Here is a 15,670-nt window from a genome sequence, read left to right as displayed (position 1 = left end):
GAGAAGACAAATCTCCCTTGCAGAAGAATTCCAAGAAATTTATGTAGATACCCTGTCCTCAAGGAGGTGGAGTTTAACTTCCTTCTCCTTAAGTGTGGGCTTCATGCAGTGAATTTTTTCAAAGAGTACAGCATAGAAAGGGGGGTGGGGATGAGGGAGAGTCACTTTATAGTGAAGAAACCTAAAAAACCCTACCTCATCCAGGTGCTCAAAGTCAATATCAACAATAAGTCATGTTGATACTATGTATCCTTGATATGTAATGAAAATGACTCTTTGCCTCTGTGGTTTTCCTCCCCCCAAAAACATATCACCAGTCAAAGTATGAGAAAAAACAGACAAATTCCAATAGAGGGGCATCCTACAAAATACTTGGCCAATGACTGGCCAAGTTTTGGTGACTGGCAAGGTCACCAAAAACAAGGGAAGTCTGGGAAACCATCACAACCAAGAGTATTACCAAAGGGAACTTGGGTTCACTTGCTGTGCAACAAAGCCAATCTCCTGACACCAGGTTGTAGTGAAGGAAAGTATAGCATTTATTTGCAGGGTACCAAGCAAGGAGAATGGGTGGTTTGTGCTCAAAAGACCCAAATTCCCCACGGGAAGGTTTTTTTTTTAAATCAACATTTGGCTAGAGAGATGTGGGGTGCATGACTTTCTTCTGATTGGTGGGTGGTGAGGTAACACGAAGGTGTTTCAGGAATCTTAATCATCAACTTTATGGTTCAAACCAGTCTGGGGTCCCCATGTAGTCACCATTCTTCACCTGGGGGGTGGGTGGAGTTGGAGGGTGGTCTTAGTTTCTGCATGACAGCTCAAAGATGTGCATTAAATTGTTGTGCATATCCCTTGAGGAGGATCTAGGACTCTGTTTTATCCTTGAACTATTGTTTCTTGCCTACTTTTTCTTTCTTTCTGTATTCCCTCCCTTCCCTAAGTAGTAACTGCTTGAGTCTGCTCTTTGGAACTCAGGGAAGGCCTAGGAGACCAAAGTCTTAATCTACAAAGAAGAAATGGGGGACACAGAGGGGCTTTTTGTACCTGGGAGGGCCCCACAGTGTCCTGCTTTGTTTCAAGAGGAGCTTAAGGAAACATGACGACTAAATGTAATGTAGTATCCTGGAACAGAAAAAAGGTATTAGGTAAAAACTAAGGAAATCTGAACAAACTATTGACTTTAGTTAATAATAACGTATCAATATTGGCTTCTCTTTTTTTGTTTGTTTTTTTTTTAAGTTTTATTTTTTGGCCACACCGCAGGGCATGTAGGATCTTAGTTCCCTGACCAAGGATCTAACCTGTGCCCCCTGCATTGGAAGCATGGAGTCTTAACCACTGGACCACCAGGAAGTCCCTATATTGGCTTTTTAATTGTGGCAAATATATCATACAAATTTAAGATGTTAATATGGGAGCTCTTCATATTATCTTCTCAAATCTTCTGTAAATCTAAAACTGCGGTGGGACTTCTCTGGTGGTCCAGTGATTAACACTCTGCGCTTCCACTGCAGGGGACACAGGTTTGATGCCTGGTGGGGAAGTTCTGCCTGCCTTGTGGTGCGGCCAAAAATAATAATAAATAAAATAAAATAAAATAGCTCTAAAAATAAAGTATATTTTTTAAAAAGTCCCTTGAGGGAATTCTCTGGTGGTCCAGTGTTTAGGACTCAGCACTGCCAGGGCCCAGACTCGATCCCTGGTCTGGAAACTAAGATCCCACAAGCCAAGCGATAAGACCAAAAAAAAAAATAAAATAAAATCCCTTTCTTCCGTCAGAACCTAGTGTCTTGTGAATTTATCCAGAAATACTCTATGCCTCTGTGTAGAGAGTCTCCACTGTCCCCTTCCTGTCCACTCTGCAGCTTTCTCTACTCTGCTCTGTGCCCTGAATACTAACCTTACAGGTAATGCCAACAGGCTTCTCAGCCCTCTGGCTTCTTCCAGTAGATCTTTGGCAACGGAGGAAGGGAGGGTGGGAAAATACTTACCAGCAGGACATCAGATGGGAGGCGGGGGAGAAGTAGAGGTACTTATTCCCCCAGTTCCTTCCTCCTTGGGCTTGGAACTAGCAGTCCCCATTCCTGTACTGAAGGCCCAGGTACTGTCTGGAAGCCCTCTCCAACCACACACTGGGTCCTGGTACCAGCTCCCTCTCCCCACCCCCTTAGGCTAGGACTGATGACTGCTCTTTTCTCGGGACCTTTGACACCTCCCTTCAGCCAGCCCCAAGGGGCTTCACCAAACCTTATTGGTTTTCCTTGAGCCTGCCGCACTTTTGTAAACAGTGCCTTCATTAACTCTATCTCAATGTGTTATCTCTCTACCTAGGACTCTGATTAAGATCATATGCAAATATATATCCCCTTCATTTATGCAAATATGAGCATACTCTACACATTTTTTTGCACCTTGTCTTTTTTCATCTATCATACACTATGGGTTTCTTTCCATGTCCATATACATTGATCTACTTTGTTAGTATCCCATGGTATCCCATTGTCTGTGTATATCATACTTCTAAATATTATATCAAAAGAGGAGAATTAGAAGCTGAAACTTAGCAGAGGGAACATGAAGCCTGGGCTGGGGCACTAAGACACAAGTAGAAATTCTATGCTATGGCTGGGGGGAGATGAGGGGTTGTTACTAAAGCCCCGGGTACTCTCACAGAAGTTACGAGAGTGGGCTTAGGAGTCAAATTGCTTGGGTTCAGATTCCGGCTCAGCCAGACTGTGTGACCCTGGGCAAATTACTTAACCTATCTGTGTGTATCTCCTCATCCATATAATGGGAATAAGAATATCCACTGCAAGGTAATACTTATGCTCAAAAGCAGTTGAGTTTTCAAATCGGACCGCCCTGGGCAATATGGCACATCCAGTGGAAAAAAAATGCCATGAGTCTCCCTCTTGGTCTCTCTCCCTGTCCCAGTCCTTTGATTCTTTCTCTTCAGCCTCCCTCAGCTTCATCCTTCCCTCTTTTCTCTCTCCTCATCAACCAATCTGACCCTTGATAGGCTTTCTCTCTGTTGATATTTAAGATTCATTTTTAAATGAAGAATTTGACAGTAGATTCTAGGATTAATTGTGTTGCTACTAATTTGTAGTTCAATAGAGGTGGTATGAACAAATTTTAAAAAGCACATTCTTTTTTTGGCCGCACGGCTTGTGGGATCTTAGTTCCCTGACCAGGGATCGAACCCGTGCCCCCTGCAGTGGAAGCATGGAGTCCTAACCACTGGACAACCAGGGAATTCCCCAAAAGCGTATTGTTTATAAAGCAAAGTAGCTGTCAGCCAGCCCTCGCAAAGGAAAAATAAATGGCCTCAGATGATATGCGGTTGTTTTCCACCAAAAGCATCTAGTGTAATTGCCTGGATCAATTTCTGCTCAGATCTACAGGAGTTACCTTGACTACTTATACTGAGTATAAGGCACTACCAGTACCAAAAGAAGTAAAATTATTAATCACACATGCAATAATTAGAAACAAGAGGATACATTTTAAATGATTAGATTTTTTTCCTTTACTTGACATGTGTCATTAAAAAACATAGCTACCAAAAACATTTTATTCAGAGACTAGTTCTCCAAAGCATTCAAAGTATTTTAGATTTTTTTTTCCTCTCCACCTGAGCTCAAGGATTATCTGCATTTTATAGAGGAAGAAAGTCTCCTCCCGCTCCTCCAGTGACCTCTCAGGGACTGTGTACTGGCCAGGTTTTATCTGTCCATCCTCTCCCCTAAATGTCAGGTTGTAATTGCCACATGCTGCTGAGGTCTCTCCATCTGGTATCTCCAGATCTGCCTTATCTGGATTTCAACCACACTGCCTTCCTTTCAGTTTTTGAAGCACATCAAACTCCTTCCTGACTCAGGGTTTTTGCATTTGCTGTTCCCTCTTCCAGAAGGCCAGTCTCCTTCTCACAGATTTCTCTTACAATGTCAGCTCCTTGGAAAGAGGGAGGTCTTCCCTGACCACCCTATTTAAAGCCTTCCTTCCTCTCTCCCTGCTGCTGTTGCCCTCCCCCCACCCCCCGCCCCCGGTAATTCTACCTGACATCATTCTGTTTCTCAGTTTATCATCACAGGATATTATCTGATTTATTTATTTGTGTATATCACTGCCCCCCACTAGACTATAAGTCCTTTTGTAACTGATCAGGACCCTATGGGACCTTCCCAGAACAGTCACCCCCCACGCACACCTATGTCCTCTGCCTGCCTTTTGTCTGTAGAAAAACTTTAATCAAAGAATAAATTTAATCAGAGAAGTGAGAAAATGCAGAAAGAAAGAACAGTCATACAAGACAAAATAATAATAGGTTAGCCATTAAACAAAGTCAAGGACCTTTAGTTCCTCCTCAAGGACTATAGATAATATTCTGAGGCACGTCCTTTGAGCTGATACCGAAACCCCCACCAGGCAGAAGAAGTTAACTGTATGCTGCCCACAAGCACATAGACCTCAGACCCGTTGGAACCAGAAGGTTGATGGTGTCGACTCACCACCAACCAATCAGAAGAATGTCCATAAGGTGATCACATACCCCACAATGCCCCTCCCTTACCCTCTTTCTAAAATGCTTTCTCTGAAAGCCTTCAGGGAGTTCAGGCCTTTTTAGCTCTAGCTGCCTGGACTCCTTGCTTTGTGCCCTGCAATAAACACTGCACTTCCCTTCACCACAACCCGCATCAGAAGATTGGCTTTACTGTGAGCAGGTGAGCTGACCCAAGTTTGGTTCGATAACACTTAGATGGCAGGAACTTTGTCAGACTTGTTCAATGCTGTAACCCCAAGACTTAAGATGGTGTCTGACACAAGTAGGGGGCTCAATAAGTACTCACCGAATAAATAAATAAATATATTGATGTACATATGGATGAACGAATGGATGGAATACTTAAACATCCAACTCAGGGGACTTCCCTGGTGGTCCAGTGGCTAAAACTCTGTACTCCCAATGCAGTGGCCCCAGGTTTGATCCCTGGTCAGGGAACTAGATCCCGCATGAGGCAAAGATGATCGCACATGTTGCAACTAAGACCCGGCACAGCCAGATAAATAAATAAATGTTAAACAAAACAAAACAAAACAAAAACATCCAACTCAGGATAAAATAGCACATCAGTGTTTACTTGAAACATCTCTCAAGTTTCCCTTTTCTCCCTCTATTGACAAACCATGTTCATGGAATAGGTGTGCAAAGAAAACTTTAAAAGTTAAATACATCAGATAAAGAAGCTGTTGTATATGTATATAAAATGGAATATTAGCCATAAAAGGAATAAAATAATGCCATTTGCAGCAACATGGATGGACCTAGAGATTACCATACTAAGTGAAGTAAGTCAGAGAAAGACAAATATATATCACTTATATGTGAAATCTAAAATATGATACAAATGAACTTATTTACAAAACAGAAATAGGCTCACAGACATAGAAGACAAACTTATGGTTACCAAAGGGGAAAAGGTAGGGAGAGGGATAAATTAGGAGTTTGGGATTAACATATACACAGCATTATATATAAAATAGATAACCAACAAGGGCCTGCTATATAGCACAGGGAGCTATATTCAATATTTGGAACAACCTATATGGGAAAAGAATCTGAAAAAGTACATATATATATATATATATATATATATATATATAACTGAATCACCTTGCTGTATACCTGAAACTAACACAGCATTGTAAATCAACTATACTTCAATTTTTAAAAAAAAGACCTTAAAAATTTTTTTTAAAGTTAAATACATTTAAGTAATAAGATAGTTGGGTGGGCCCTCAAATTTACAATTTGCCTTTAAAAAGTGCCATTATTTCATTTATCTCATGAGAGATAATTTTACTAAGACAATATCAAATTTGGATTTATATTAAAGAATGTGGTTTTTCCTCTACTATCTGAAACATTTACTGAATTATACTATATAAAAATGAATATTTATTGACACTGAAAGTTGCCTGAAATTGGAATGGACTGCCACACATGTTTGGAAAGAATTCTTTTGTTTAGTGATTTTCTTAAAAAAGAATAAATTCTCATCTTTTAAAACAAGTTTCATTCCTCAAGAGGCAATGATTTCTCAAGATCCCATCATTAAATGATAAAGCAATCAATAATTTGACAAGTATTTCTCCAGTATCTATTACATTGTCATAATTTGCCAAGGTATTGTGTAGAGTTGCAAAACAAGACTAGCGTTATACTCTTACTTGCTTGAAATATATACATTTGTGTGCATAGAAAAAAAAAAACAAGAAGGAAATAAGCAAAAAGCTTAGCAGAGATTATGTGGGTGATAAGAAATGATTGCTATTTTCAATTTTAATATATTTTCCAACTTGTTCACTACAGACGTATTTAATTTTTTAATACCATAAGAGACATATAACATATTATTTCTGTCTTTAAGGAGCAGATCTTATATCTGGAGAGGGGGGAAAAACAATAGAGTACAAAACTGTATGCTTACTGAAAATAAGCCAAATCAGTTTTCAGAGGAGAGATCAGAAAAAGAGAAAGTTAAAGTTATCTTTTTGTTTAAATATGGCAGAAACTTAGCATCTATTGTCTTGAGAAAATTAACAAACATAATAAAAATAAAGCTCACAGATCAGAGTTGAAATTCCCAGGGAAAATGACTTTCCCTGGCAACTGGTTTTTCACCAATGTCAATGTGAAAAGTAGACAGTGTTTCTGTTTGAAATGTTAACAGTGAGTCAAATGCTGCCTCTAAACAGAAGTGATTCAATTCAATTCTACATTTAAAAAAAAAAAAAAGCAAGAAATAAGGTACAAACATTACAGTTCAAAGGTAGAAAATGATAAAAATCAGAATCTAGGTCGCTTTTAAAAACAGACTTTTTGGGCATTATTTGCATATTTCTGTTATTTTGCAATTCTACTGATTAGAGAAATTTTTAAGTTGAAAAAAAAAAAAAGACGAAAAAGAAACTAAGTAAAATTTGCCCTCTAGACCAGAAGAAGGTAGCAAGACTGAATTCTCTCAATTTAAATAAACAGAGGACTCAATTAAATCATTCTTGTAACACACGAAATCACTCAAATATATAGCTACACTTATGATTTTATATATATTCATATTTCATCAATTCTATTATGCCATTAATTGTAAAACTCACAGTTATTTTATGAACCACTAAGAAAGAAAAAAAATGCTGCCAATTGAAATATAACACACCATCAATTATGAGTCCTGATAAAATGTGAAAAATCTGCATTTTAGAATCAGTGAAATATAATATACAACTTGTGACCATGTAGTGAATGTTTGCTGCACCTACAGGTATGAGACCAGGGTTCATGCTTCTTTGTTCATCACTGTATCATGGCCAGCACTCATAAATTCTTAATAAGTCCTTGAATGAACGAATGAATGAGTGAATGAATGAATGAACAAATAAGTGAGTGTGCAGATCTACTAGTGGACTTTGTCTTACACTCCAAATGCCTAAAGGATATAAATAAGGAAATGCATTTTAATCAGCATTAACTGCTAAATAAGTGCTGGAAGGTAACAATAATATTGTCTGACATTTCTTTTTGAAGTGACACATCTATCTCTTTGGAAAGAAGTCCTGGAAATGATTAAATTCTGGTAAATAAGAACCACCCACCTCTATGTGAAACAGGTGAAGCTTGATTTCTAAAGTGAGTAATTTGAGGTGTTTAATATAACAAGTAAGTTGGGTGGGGAGAGTCAGCTGTTATCACCTCCTACTTGTTTCTATTTTTAAAGGATGGCCAAATTCAGACTAGTGAGAAAAGCAGTTCTATACTTTTATAGAAACCTGTACGGGAGATGCCATTCTGTCCATGCACCATTTATTTCTTCAGTAGAAAAAGCATTTAGGGCTTCCCTGGTGGCGCAGCGGTTGAGAGTCCGCCTGCCGATGCAGGGGACGCGGGTTCGTGCCCTGGTCCGGGAAGATCCCACATGCCGCGGAAAAGCTGGGCCCGTGAGCCATGGCCGCTGAGCCTGCGCGTCCGGAGCCTGTGCTCTGCAACGGGAGAGGCCACAACAGTGAGATGCCGCGTACTGCAAAAAAAAAAAAAAAAAAAAAAAAAAGAAATAAAAAGAAAATGCATTTAACAGAAAGAAAAAAAAAAGGCAATATATTCATCCAGGTACATGTAAGTCTTATTATAGTGCGATAATTGTTAAACCGAATCCTTATCTAGAAAGATGCAGTTCAAAGAATTCTGTCTATTCTCCAGGGGAAGTTACACCATTGACTCCTAGTGTTATTTGATAGCTTCTTTTCTCCTCTGTCCTTCTGAGACCTCTAACCCACTCCCTGTTCCTTTGAATTGCTACCATCACCATATGATCACCAAGTTGTGATACAAAGTGGTCCACAGAGCTGACTGGACTAGACTAAAAATGTTCAAAATAGCAAGTGACAGGGAGCAGACATGCCTATCAGAATGAGAAACAGATTATATTTGCACAGAATGCCTCCAAATTAAATCAGTAAAGAATTGTGAATCGTCTAGGTGAGTTACCGTGGAACTGAGTTATAGTATGAAATCTTAGGCAGCTATTTAAAAAGTTAAGAAAAATCCATATATATTCACCTGGAAAAATATTCCTAACATAGCCTTAACTGAAAAAAAAAAAAGTTGTAGACCCATATATAGCATAATTTTTAGTTTTTTAAAAAAAACTATGTTTGGGCTATAGCTATATCTTTTTAGAAAACATTATAGAAGGAAATAATGACTGGAGGGAGACATTGTGCTTGCCCTCAAGAAGTTTTTGTCTAGTGAGGGAGATAAGACCTGTATGTAAATCAAATTATGATACTAAGGTAGATAGTGAGAGGTGTCTTAAAGAGAGAGGCCCAGATAAGGTGCCAAGACAATCCAGAGAAGTAACTGGATTAATTCTGAGAGACTCAAGCACTGTTCATGCTTGAGACAGTGTTTTAACTGGACGTTGAAGGTGTGTGTGGGGGTGTGATAAGTGGGAACATTCAGAATCTACTTTAAAAAACTTGCCTCTATTTCAGTGTACTGTATATATGGAGAGAGATGCATATATTTAGTACACATAACAACTTATTAATAAATGTACATTCGAATAACATACAGAAACTTGGACTGAAAACTTCATTGTAGGTTGTTTAGTAGCATCCCTGGCCTCTTTCCATATATATATATATATATATATGTATGTATGTATGTATGTATGTATTCTCCTCTGCAGATGGATAAAAGTTCTAAACTTCATGACCTGGATTTTTTTTTTTTTTTGGCTGCACAGCATGTGGGATCTTAATTCCCCAACCAGGGATCGAACCCGTGTCCCCTGCATTGAAAGCACAGTCTTAAGCAATGGATGGCGAGGGAAGTCCTTGGATTTCTTTTCAGGTCCTTTCTTCAAGGGTTCTTAACCTTAATAATGGTCAAGTAAGCTTTGGAAGATCTGTTGAAAGCTGTTGACTCATTCATCCCTCAGAAAAACACACACATGTTCACCACACCATGTTGAATACAATTTCAGGGGATTTACACTAGGGTTCTCCTGTGAGGATTCTGTTTCCTGTTGCTTATAGAATGGTCATTGTCTGAATTTTCCAGCTGGGTAACTGAAGGCTGGTGTCCAGAAGGTCCATATTTTAGAGACTGTTCTGCATTTACTGATAATCAGGAGAGAATCTTCCTGTTTACCAAACTCTCCTTCCCTTCATCTTAACCCGTATTAGTCAGTTTTAGCAAGATTCATCCCAGCAGAAGACAAAACACTGATTAAGTAGGATACATCAGACTCCCCACTCTCTCTCTTCTAGTCTTGATTCCTGTTTAGTCCAATTTATTCCCTCCTTGACTGTTCAGATGAACGAGAAGAAACATCAAAAGAACCAGAGTCAGTCAGGTAAGAAAAGGGGCCACCTGAGCACTTGATTTTGGTTGTGAAGTGAAATACACACAAACACAGAAAAGTTCGTATCTAACATTTACGAATAAATTATGAACTCTCTATAACCACCACCCACTGGGTACTTCTAAAGAAAGACTTTCTAGAAATCCAAAGTCTTATTAAATGCAAAACTGGCCACTGCTCCTTTCCTCCTCTCCACCTGGTGTGAGAGCTGCGTGCCAGACCTTGGAGCTTCCGGATTCATACAACCTAGGGGTCAAGGTCAGCGTTCCCCGCAATAGCTGACCTCTTCTTCCACGCTGGGCTCTGCTCTCCGTAATAAACTCCCCAGGGGCTGTTTCGCCCCTGACCTCGTAACCCACGTTAGTAATTAGGGCGCGAGTGAGGATTCGGGTGGCCCCTGGGTGACAGCCAGTAAGATTCTTAGCCTTCCTGGTTCGGGAAAGGGAAAGAATTCGGGAGGGGTCGGATTTTTTTTTTTTCCCGGTAGGATAGGTGGGGGAAAGACCGCTGCCTGTGTGTCCCTCTTTTGGACTAAGGTGTCTCTGTTGCTCCATAAATAAAACGTCTCACTGCCTTCTGCGAGCGCTATAAAGGCGGCGGAACGGCTGTCCCGGGGGCATTCCGGGCCGGACTTGAGCCGAAGCAGGTGAGATCGTCGCTGAAGATGCAGCGCACCCCACCCTGCCCTGGCTTAACTCCCGGGGAGGCACCGCTGGTTGGGTATGGGACTAGTGGAGGGGGTGGGGTGACACAGAGCCGCCGGGCAGGGGACAGTACAGCCTTCTTTCTGAGAAGCTGAGTGCGAGAAGGAAGCTAGGAAAACAGGCCGAGGGGTGAGACCTGCTCACCCGCCCAAAGTTCTGTCCCCGGGAGAGCGCGCCCGGCTGCTGGAATTTGCCTGCAGCGCGCGCGCAGCCTCGGGACCCGGGGAGCATGGCCTGAGGGTTCCACGCCCGGCCCCGGGGGTTGTGCTTCTTTCCCAGGGCGCGCCTGGTGCTGCGCCCTGGGTTGGGTGCGGGGAGAGAGGGACGTTCACAGGGTCCCCCTTCCTGCCCCCTGCGCGCCGCGGGCCCCAGCCCGGGTTTGGGGAGATTTCAGGACGCGGACAGCGCCCTGGCTGCCCATCTGAGGGGACTGGGTCGGGCTCCCGCCGCCCCCCAGCGCCGGGCTCACTCTCTTATTAAAGTCCGGTTGCGCCAGGCGGCAGGTGCAGGCTCGGGACCCAGAGGTCCTCAGGGCCCCCTGCAGGCTGGAGGTGCGCGCCCGGGGGTGGCGGGCCCGGGCGCAGAGGGCGGCAGCGCGCGGACCAGGGTCTCGGGGATCGGCTGCAACAGGTGGGGCCGGCCGGGGGCGGCTAACGGGCGGTCTTCACCTCCTCTTCTCTTCCCTCGTTCCATCTCCTCCCTCCTCGTCATCCTCCGCCTCGCAGGTCATGGCAGCGCCGGGCGGCAGGTTGGAGCCGCCGCCGCTCCCCGAGTACAGCTGCAGCTACGTGGTGTCGCGGCCGGTCTACAGCGAGCTCGCCTTCCAGCAGCAGTACGAGCGGCGCCTGCAGGAGCGCAAGACGCTGCGGGAGAGCCTGGCCAAGGGCTGCAGGTAGCAGCCGCGGCGGGCGGGGCGCGGGGCTCAGTGAAGCCGGGAATCCGGGCGCGCCGACCCGCGGGCGTGCCCGGCGGCGGAGTGTGGGATGCTGCGCCGCCCTGCAGGGTCGACCCGGCTTCGGTCAGCTCACGGACTCTGGCCTTCCCGGTGGGAGAGTGGCTCTATCATTCTCGGCCCGAATCGACCCTAGTCTCGGAAGCTCATCTTTGGAGAGGGTGTGTTCGGGGAGCCGCATCTCCTTTTCCTCTCTTGAGGGCACCTGGAGTGCGCCTTGGGGTACAGAGGGTCCCTACGGCCTTCTCGTGAAGGCTAGGCTGAGGAGAGAGGGAGAGCAAGGTGCTCGATTACAGAGAGGTGATGGGTAACCCGTCACCTGACCAAGAATCCTTGAAAGCCCCAAACTCATCTAGGACGGATGCCACTCAGAGACGCGAAGTGAAGGCGAGAACACGGAGCGCGTTGTGCTCCAAGCTGTCCACTGTCAGGCAGTAGGGCGCCCCGAGAAGAACCTCCATCAATCTCTAAACCCAAACGGGACACCCGTAAGTAGATATCACAAACAAAAAGGGAACTATCAGCTGCTGCTAGATTTTTTTTCTGTTAAAAAACCTTTTATTATAAAACATTTCAAACACATTCAAAAGTAGGCATAGTAGTGTAATGAACCCCCTCCCATGTTTTTACCCATCACCCAGCTTCAAAGATGATCACCTCAAAGTTAATCTTGTTTCACCACATACTTGCCCCGCTCGACTTTTTTTTTTTTAACATAAGTCCCATATGGTGTTTCTTTTTGTTTTTTTGTTTTTTATTTTGTCTGTATATATCTTTAGGGACACTCAAAAAATACAACCACAATTCCATTATCACACACAAAAATTTAAAAATTCCTTAATGTAAAAAATTAAGTCCAAAATTTCAAATTGTCTCATAAATATAATTTTTAAAATAATTTATTTGAATCAGGAGTCAAATAGTGTTCACCTACTTTTAATATGTTTCTTCTTTTACCTATAGGTTGTTGAATTTTAAAAACTAGATAGCAAGGTGCAGCAAGATATAGATTCATCATGTTAAGGGTTGTAAAAACTGGCTCCAAGATCCTATTGCCAAAATATATAGAGTTTGTTTATGTTTCTTGAAAGAAAAAGAGAAGAAGAAGAAAGTGCCTGGGTTAGAAGTCCAAAAATTAATCTCCACTTAAAGACCCTACATTGATCAATCTGGGGCTGGACCAGAAAATGGGTTCTTGCTTAGGGATATTTTCTCAGAGGATTAAGAAGGTGGGAGAGGGGAAGGAACACTTAATCCTGTGTTTTCTAGTACAGTACATTTAAAAGGGTAAATAGAGTTCTTGGCAAAGACATGGTAAGCACTTCACTGTTAGTATTTTCCATGCAGTTTCTATCCTTTTTTCTAAATAGTTAGAAACATTAGCAGAGTTCAGTTCAAAACTTTGTGATTTGCAGTGGGCTGTGACGCAGATTGGATTGGAAGTCCAGTTTTCTTGCCTTTTGACAGTTGTTCAAGAAAGAGAACCCTTGGTGTGCTGAAGACTCTCCTGCCCATCTTGGACTGGCTCCCCAAATACCGGATCAAGGAATGGCTGCTTAGTGATACCATTTCGGGATTTAGTACTGGGCTAGTGGGGACACTGCAAGGTAAGATGGTGGTGGACTAGCTCCCAAATTATGGAGAACTGCAGTCTCCAAGCAGCCGTTCCTAACTCTCCCCTTGCTCCCATGGGTCTGCAACAAAGGCTTGCTCACCCTCCACAGCCTTCATCTTTCCTCCAGAGTCTGCCCCTTAGTGGTGAGATTCCCCTGTTTCTCCTCTTCCTTGGAGTTCTCTTCCGGGGAAGCCCTGCTGCTTCTTTAGCTGAATGGCTCCAACTAGAGCCCTATCACCTAAGCAGCAGCTTCCCAATTTTCACTGACCAGAACTCACAGTAAGAAATCTGTATTACATCATGATCTATACACACATATCTCAAGTTTTGTGAAATAATATTTACCCTCACTACAGGTGATACACTCTGCTATTTTCTATTCTGTCCTATTCTATTCTGCTTATATTTTTTAAATGATGATTGTAGGCCGTTAAATTATTTTACATTGCATACATGGTCTTGACCTCCAGTTTGAAACTGACTTAAGGGAAAGGGAAGGACGTATTTTAGCCTGGACTACACGTAAGTAGCTTTTTCTCCCCTTACCTCCCCCTCCCCTTTTTAAATCCATCCCCGTATTTTAATCTTTTGGCAAAATGTCCCAACACAGGACATTTTTTAAACTGCCTTTATGCCACATTTCCATGAACATCTTGGAAATCTATTGCATGGCTGGTGCATAGCAGTATGGGCATTCTCCTTTGTCCTCCACCCGCATCGTCTTGCTTCTGCCCTTGCCTCAACTCTACAAAGCTTCTGGACCATGAAAACAGAAATCTCATTTATTTATTGTCATTTTATGGAGTATCTAGTAGGTGCCAGGCACTAGGTATTCTGACATGAATAAGATGCACCACCTGCTTTCAAGGAGCTCATAGTCCAATGAGGAGATAGATAACAATTCAATGGAAGGACCAACCGTAGCAGGGGTAACATTGCTTGGGAAGGGAGTGCACACAGGGGCACTCAACCCAGCCTTCGGAGACTGGGAATGGCTTCCTAGAGGAGGAGTCATCAGAGCTGTTTCCCTGAAGGTTAAGTCTCAGTTTGCCAAGTGATGGGAAGTAGGGTGGGGTAGAAAGGTGTGTAGAGAGATGGCTTGGAAATGGACTATTTCAGAAGTTAGTAATAGAGGTTGAGCAATGCCATGAGACAAAATTTGTCTATAGAGCTCTCAGCATTATTCAGATGAGGCCAGGGAGATTCCCACAGAGAAGGAAGATGTTCTGTGGCCCCAGTGCAGAGCCACAGCCTGGCCAACCATGTTTTCAATCACAAAGGTGGATGGGGCAGTGCGGTTCATACGTTAAATGATGCCAAGTGCCGTTAGATGATGCCAAGTGCCGTGTACACAGTGGACTCTAATAGCTGTGACATGGCAATGCCCTGTGGCTCCTGGGGAACAGGAACTGTCTAATTCATATTTGTTTAGCCAGTGCCTAGCATGAGACTGGCACAAAATAGGTGGCCCTGGAAAGCTTTACTAAAGAGGACTGAATTGCATTCCTGATAATGAATCATCTTTATGTATGAAAAATGGTGTTTCAAGCTGTGTCCCCCAAGTGTTCATAGACAAGTATCTTATAAGAATTAACTTTAGTTTTAGTTTCGTTTATTAAGCATCCTGTCCAAGGTCATGGAGCTGGTAAGTTGTGGAGCTGGGATTTGAACCCAGAGTCTAATTCCTAGGATCTTAATTTACAAACGATGCAGTTCCTCACTTTATGACTGATACGCTTTCCAGAAACATGATCTCTATGAAGTTATCTTTGTAAGGTGGATTTCTGGGAGGTGAACGTGGTTCGTTCATATGTTCATTCATCATTCATCATCATTCATTCATCTAATAACATATGCAGGCCAGCCATGGGGATTCAGTGGTTTACGGACAGACATGGGTGGGTACTGACCTCACGCAGCTCATTTTAAGTGGGAGACAGAGGAATTAAATAAATAAGCAGATAAATAGAAAAATAATTACAGATTGTGATATCTATTATGGTGGATTAAATAGGCTTGAATAGGGATTAATTTGGGGATGGAGTGTTTATTTTAGTTAGAATGGTCAAGGAAGGCTTCCTGAGGGGGTGAAATTTAATCAGGGTCAGGAGGATGGGAAGGAGACAGCCGTGTAAGGAGCAGAAAGAAGGGTGTACCAGGCAAAGGTGCAAAGTCCCTGAGGTCAAAAAGAGCATAGTATTTTCAAGGGAGGAACGGGAAGAATTCCAGTGTGGGTGGAGGAGGGGGCGGGCTGGGGGGAGTGAACAGGAGGAGATAAGGTTAGACAGGGCCAGGATTAAGATGCTTAAATGAGTTACTCTCTGGGGGCCTTCTTCAATAATGCGCCCCAGGCACTTCGCTTGCTTGCTTGCCTCTCCCAAATCCCAGCCCTGAGGATAGATGGTTCGGCTTGAAGCCAATCAAGCAGGAGATTAGAGAGAGCTGCACAGATCTGAAATAAATATATACATTG

At 42.8% G+C, this 15,670-nt stretch overlaps 1 protein-coding gene across 1 annotated transcript in view; it reads left to right on the top strand.

The window, feature by feature from the left end:
• The first annotated feature begins 11,358 nt into the window (after nt 1-11,358).
• SLC26A4 (solute carrier family 26 member 4) overlaps nt 11,359-15,670 on the top strand; it is a 48,377-nt gene continuing 44,065 nt past the window's right edge. Inside the window, exons 1-2 of the mRNA XM_065883884.1 lie at nt 11,359-11,522; nt 13,050-13,189. Of these exons, the coding sequence (XP_065739956.1) occupies nt 11,359-11,522; nt 13,050-13,189 (304 nt within the window). The remainder of the gene's footprint in view (nt 11,523-13,049; nt 13,190-15,670) is intronic.

Source organism: Phocoena phocoena, chromosome 9 (genome assembly GCF_963924675.1).
Source record: "Phocoena phocoena chromosome 9, mPhoPho1.1, whole genome shotgun sequence".
NCBI classification, from domain to species: Eukaryota; Metazoa; Chordata; class Mammalia; order Artiodactyla; family Phocoenidae; genus Phocoena; species Phocoena phocoena.
This window is presented reverse-complemented; position numbering and strand designations above follow the sequence as displayed.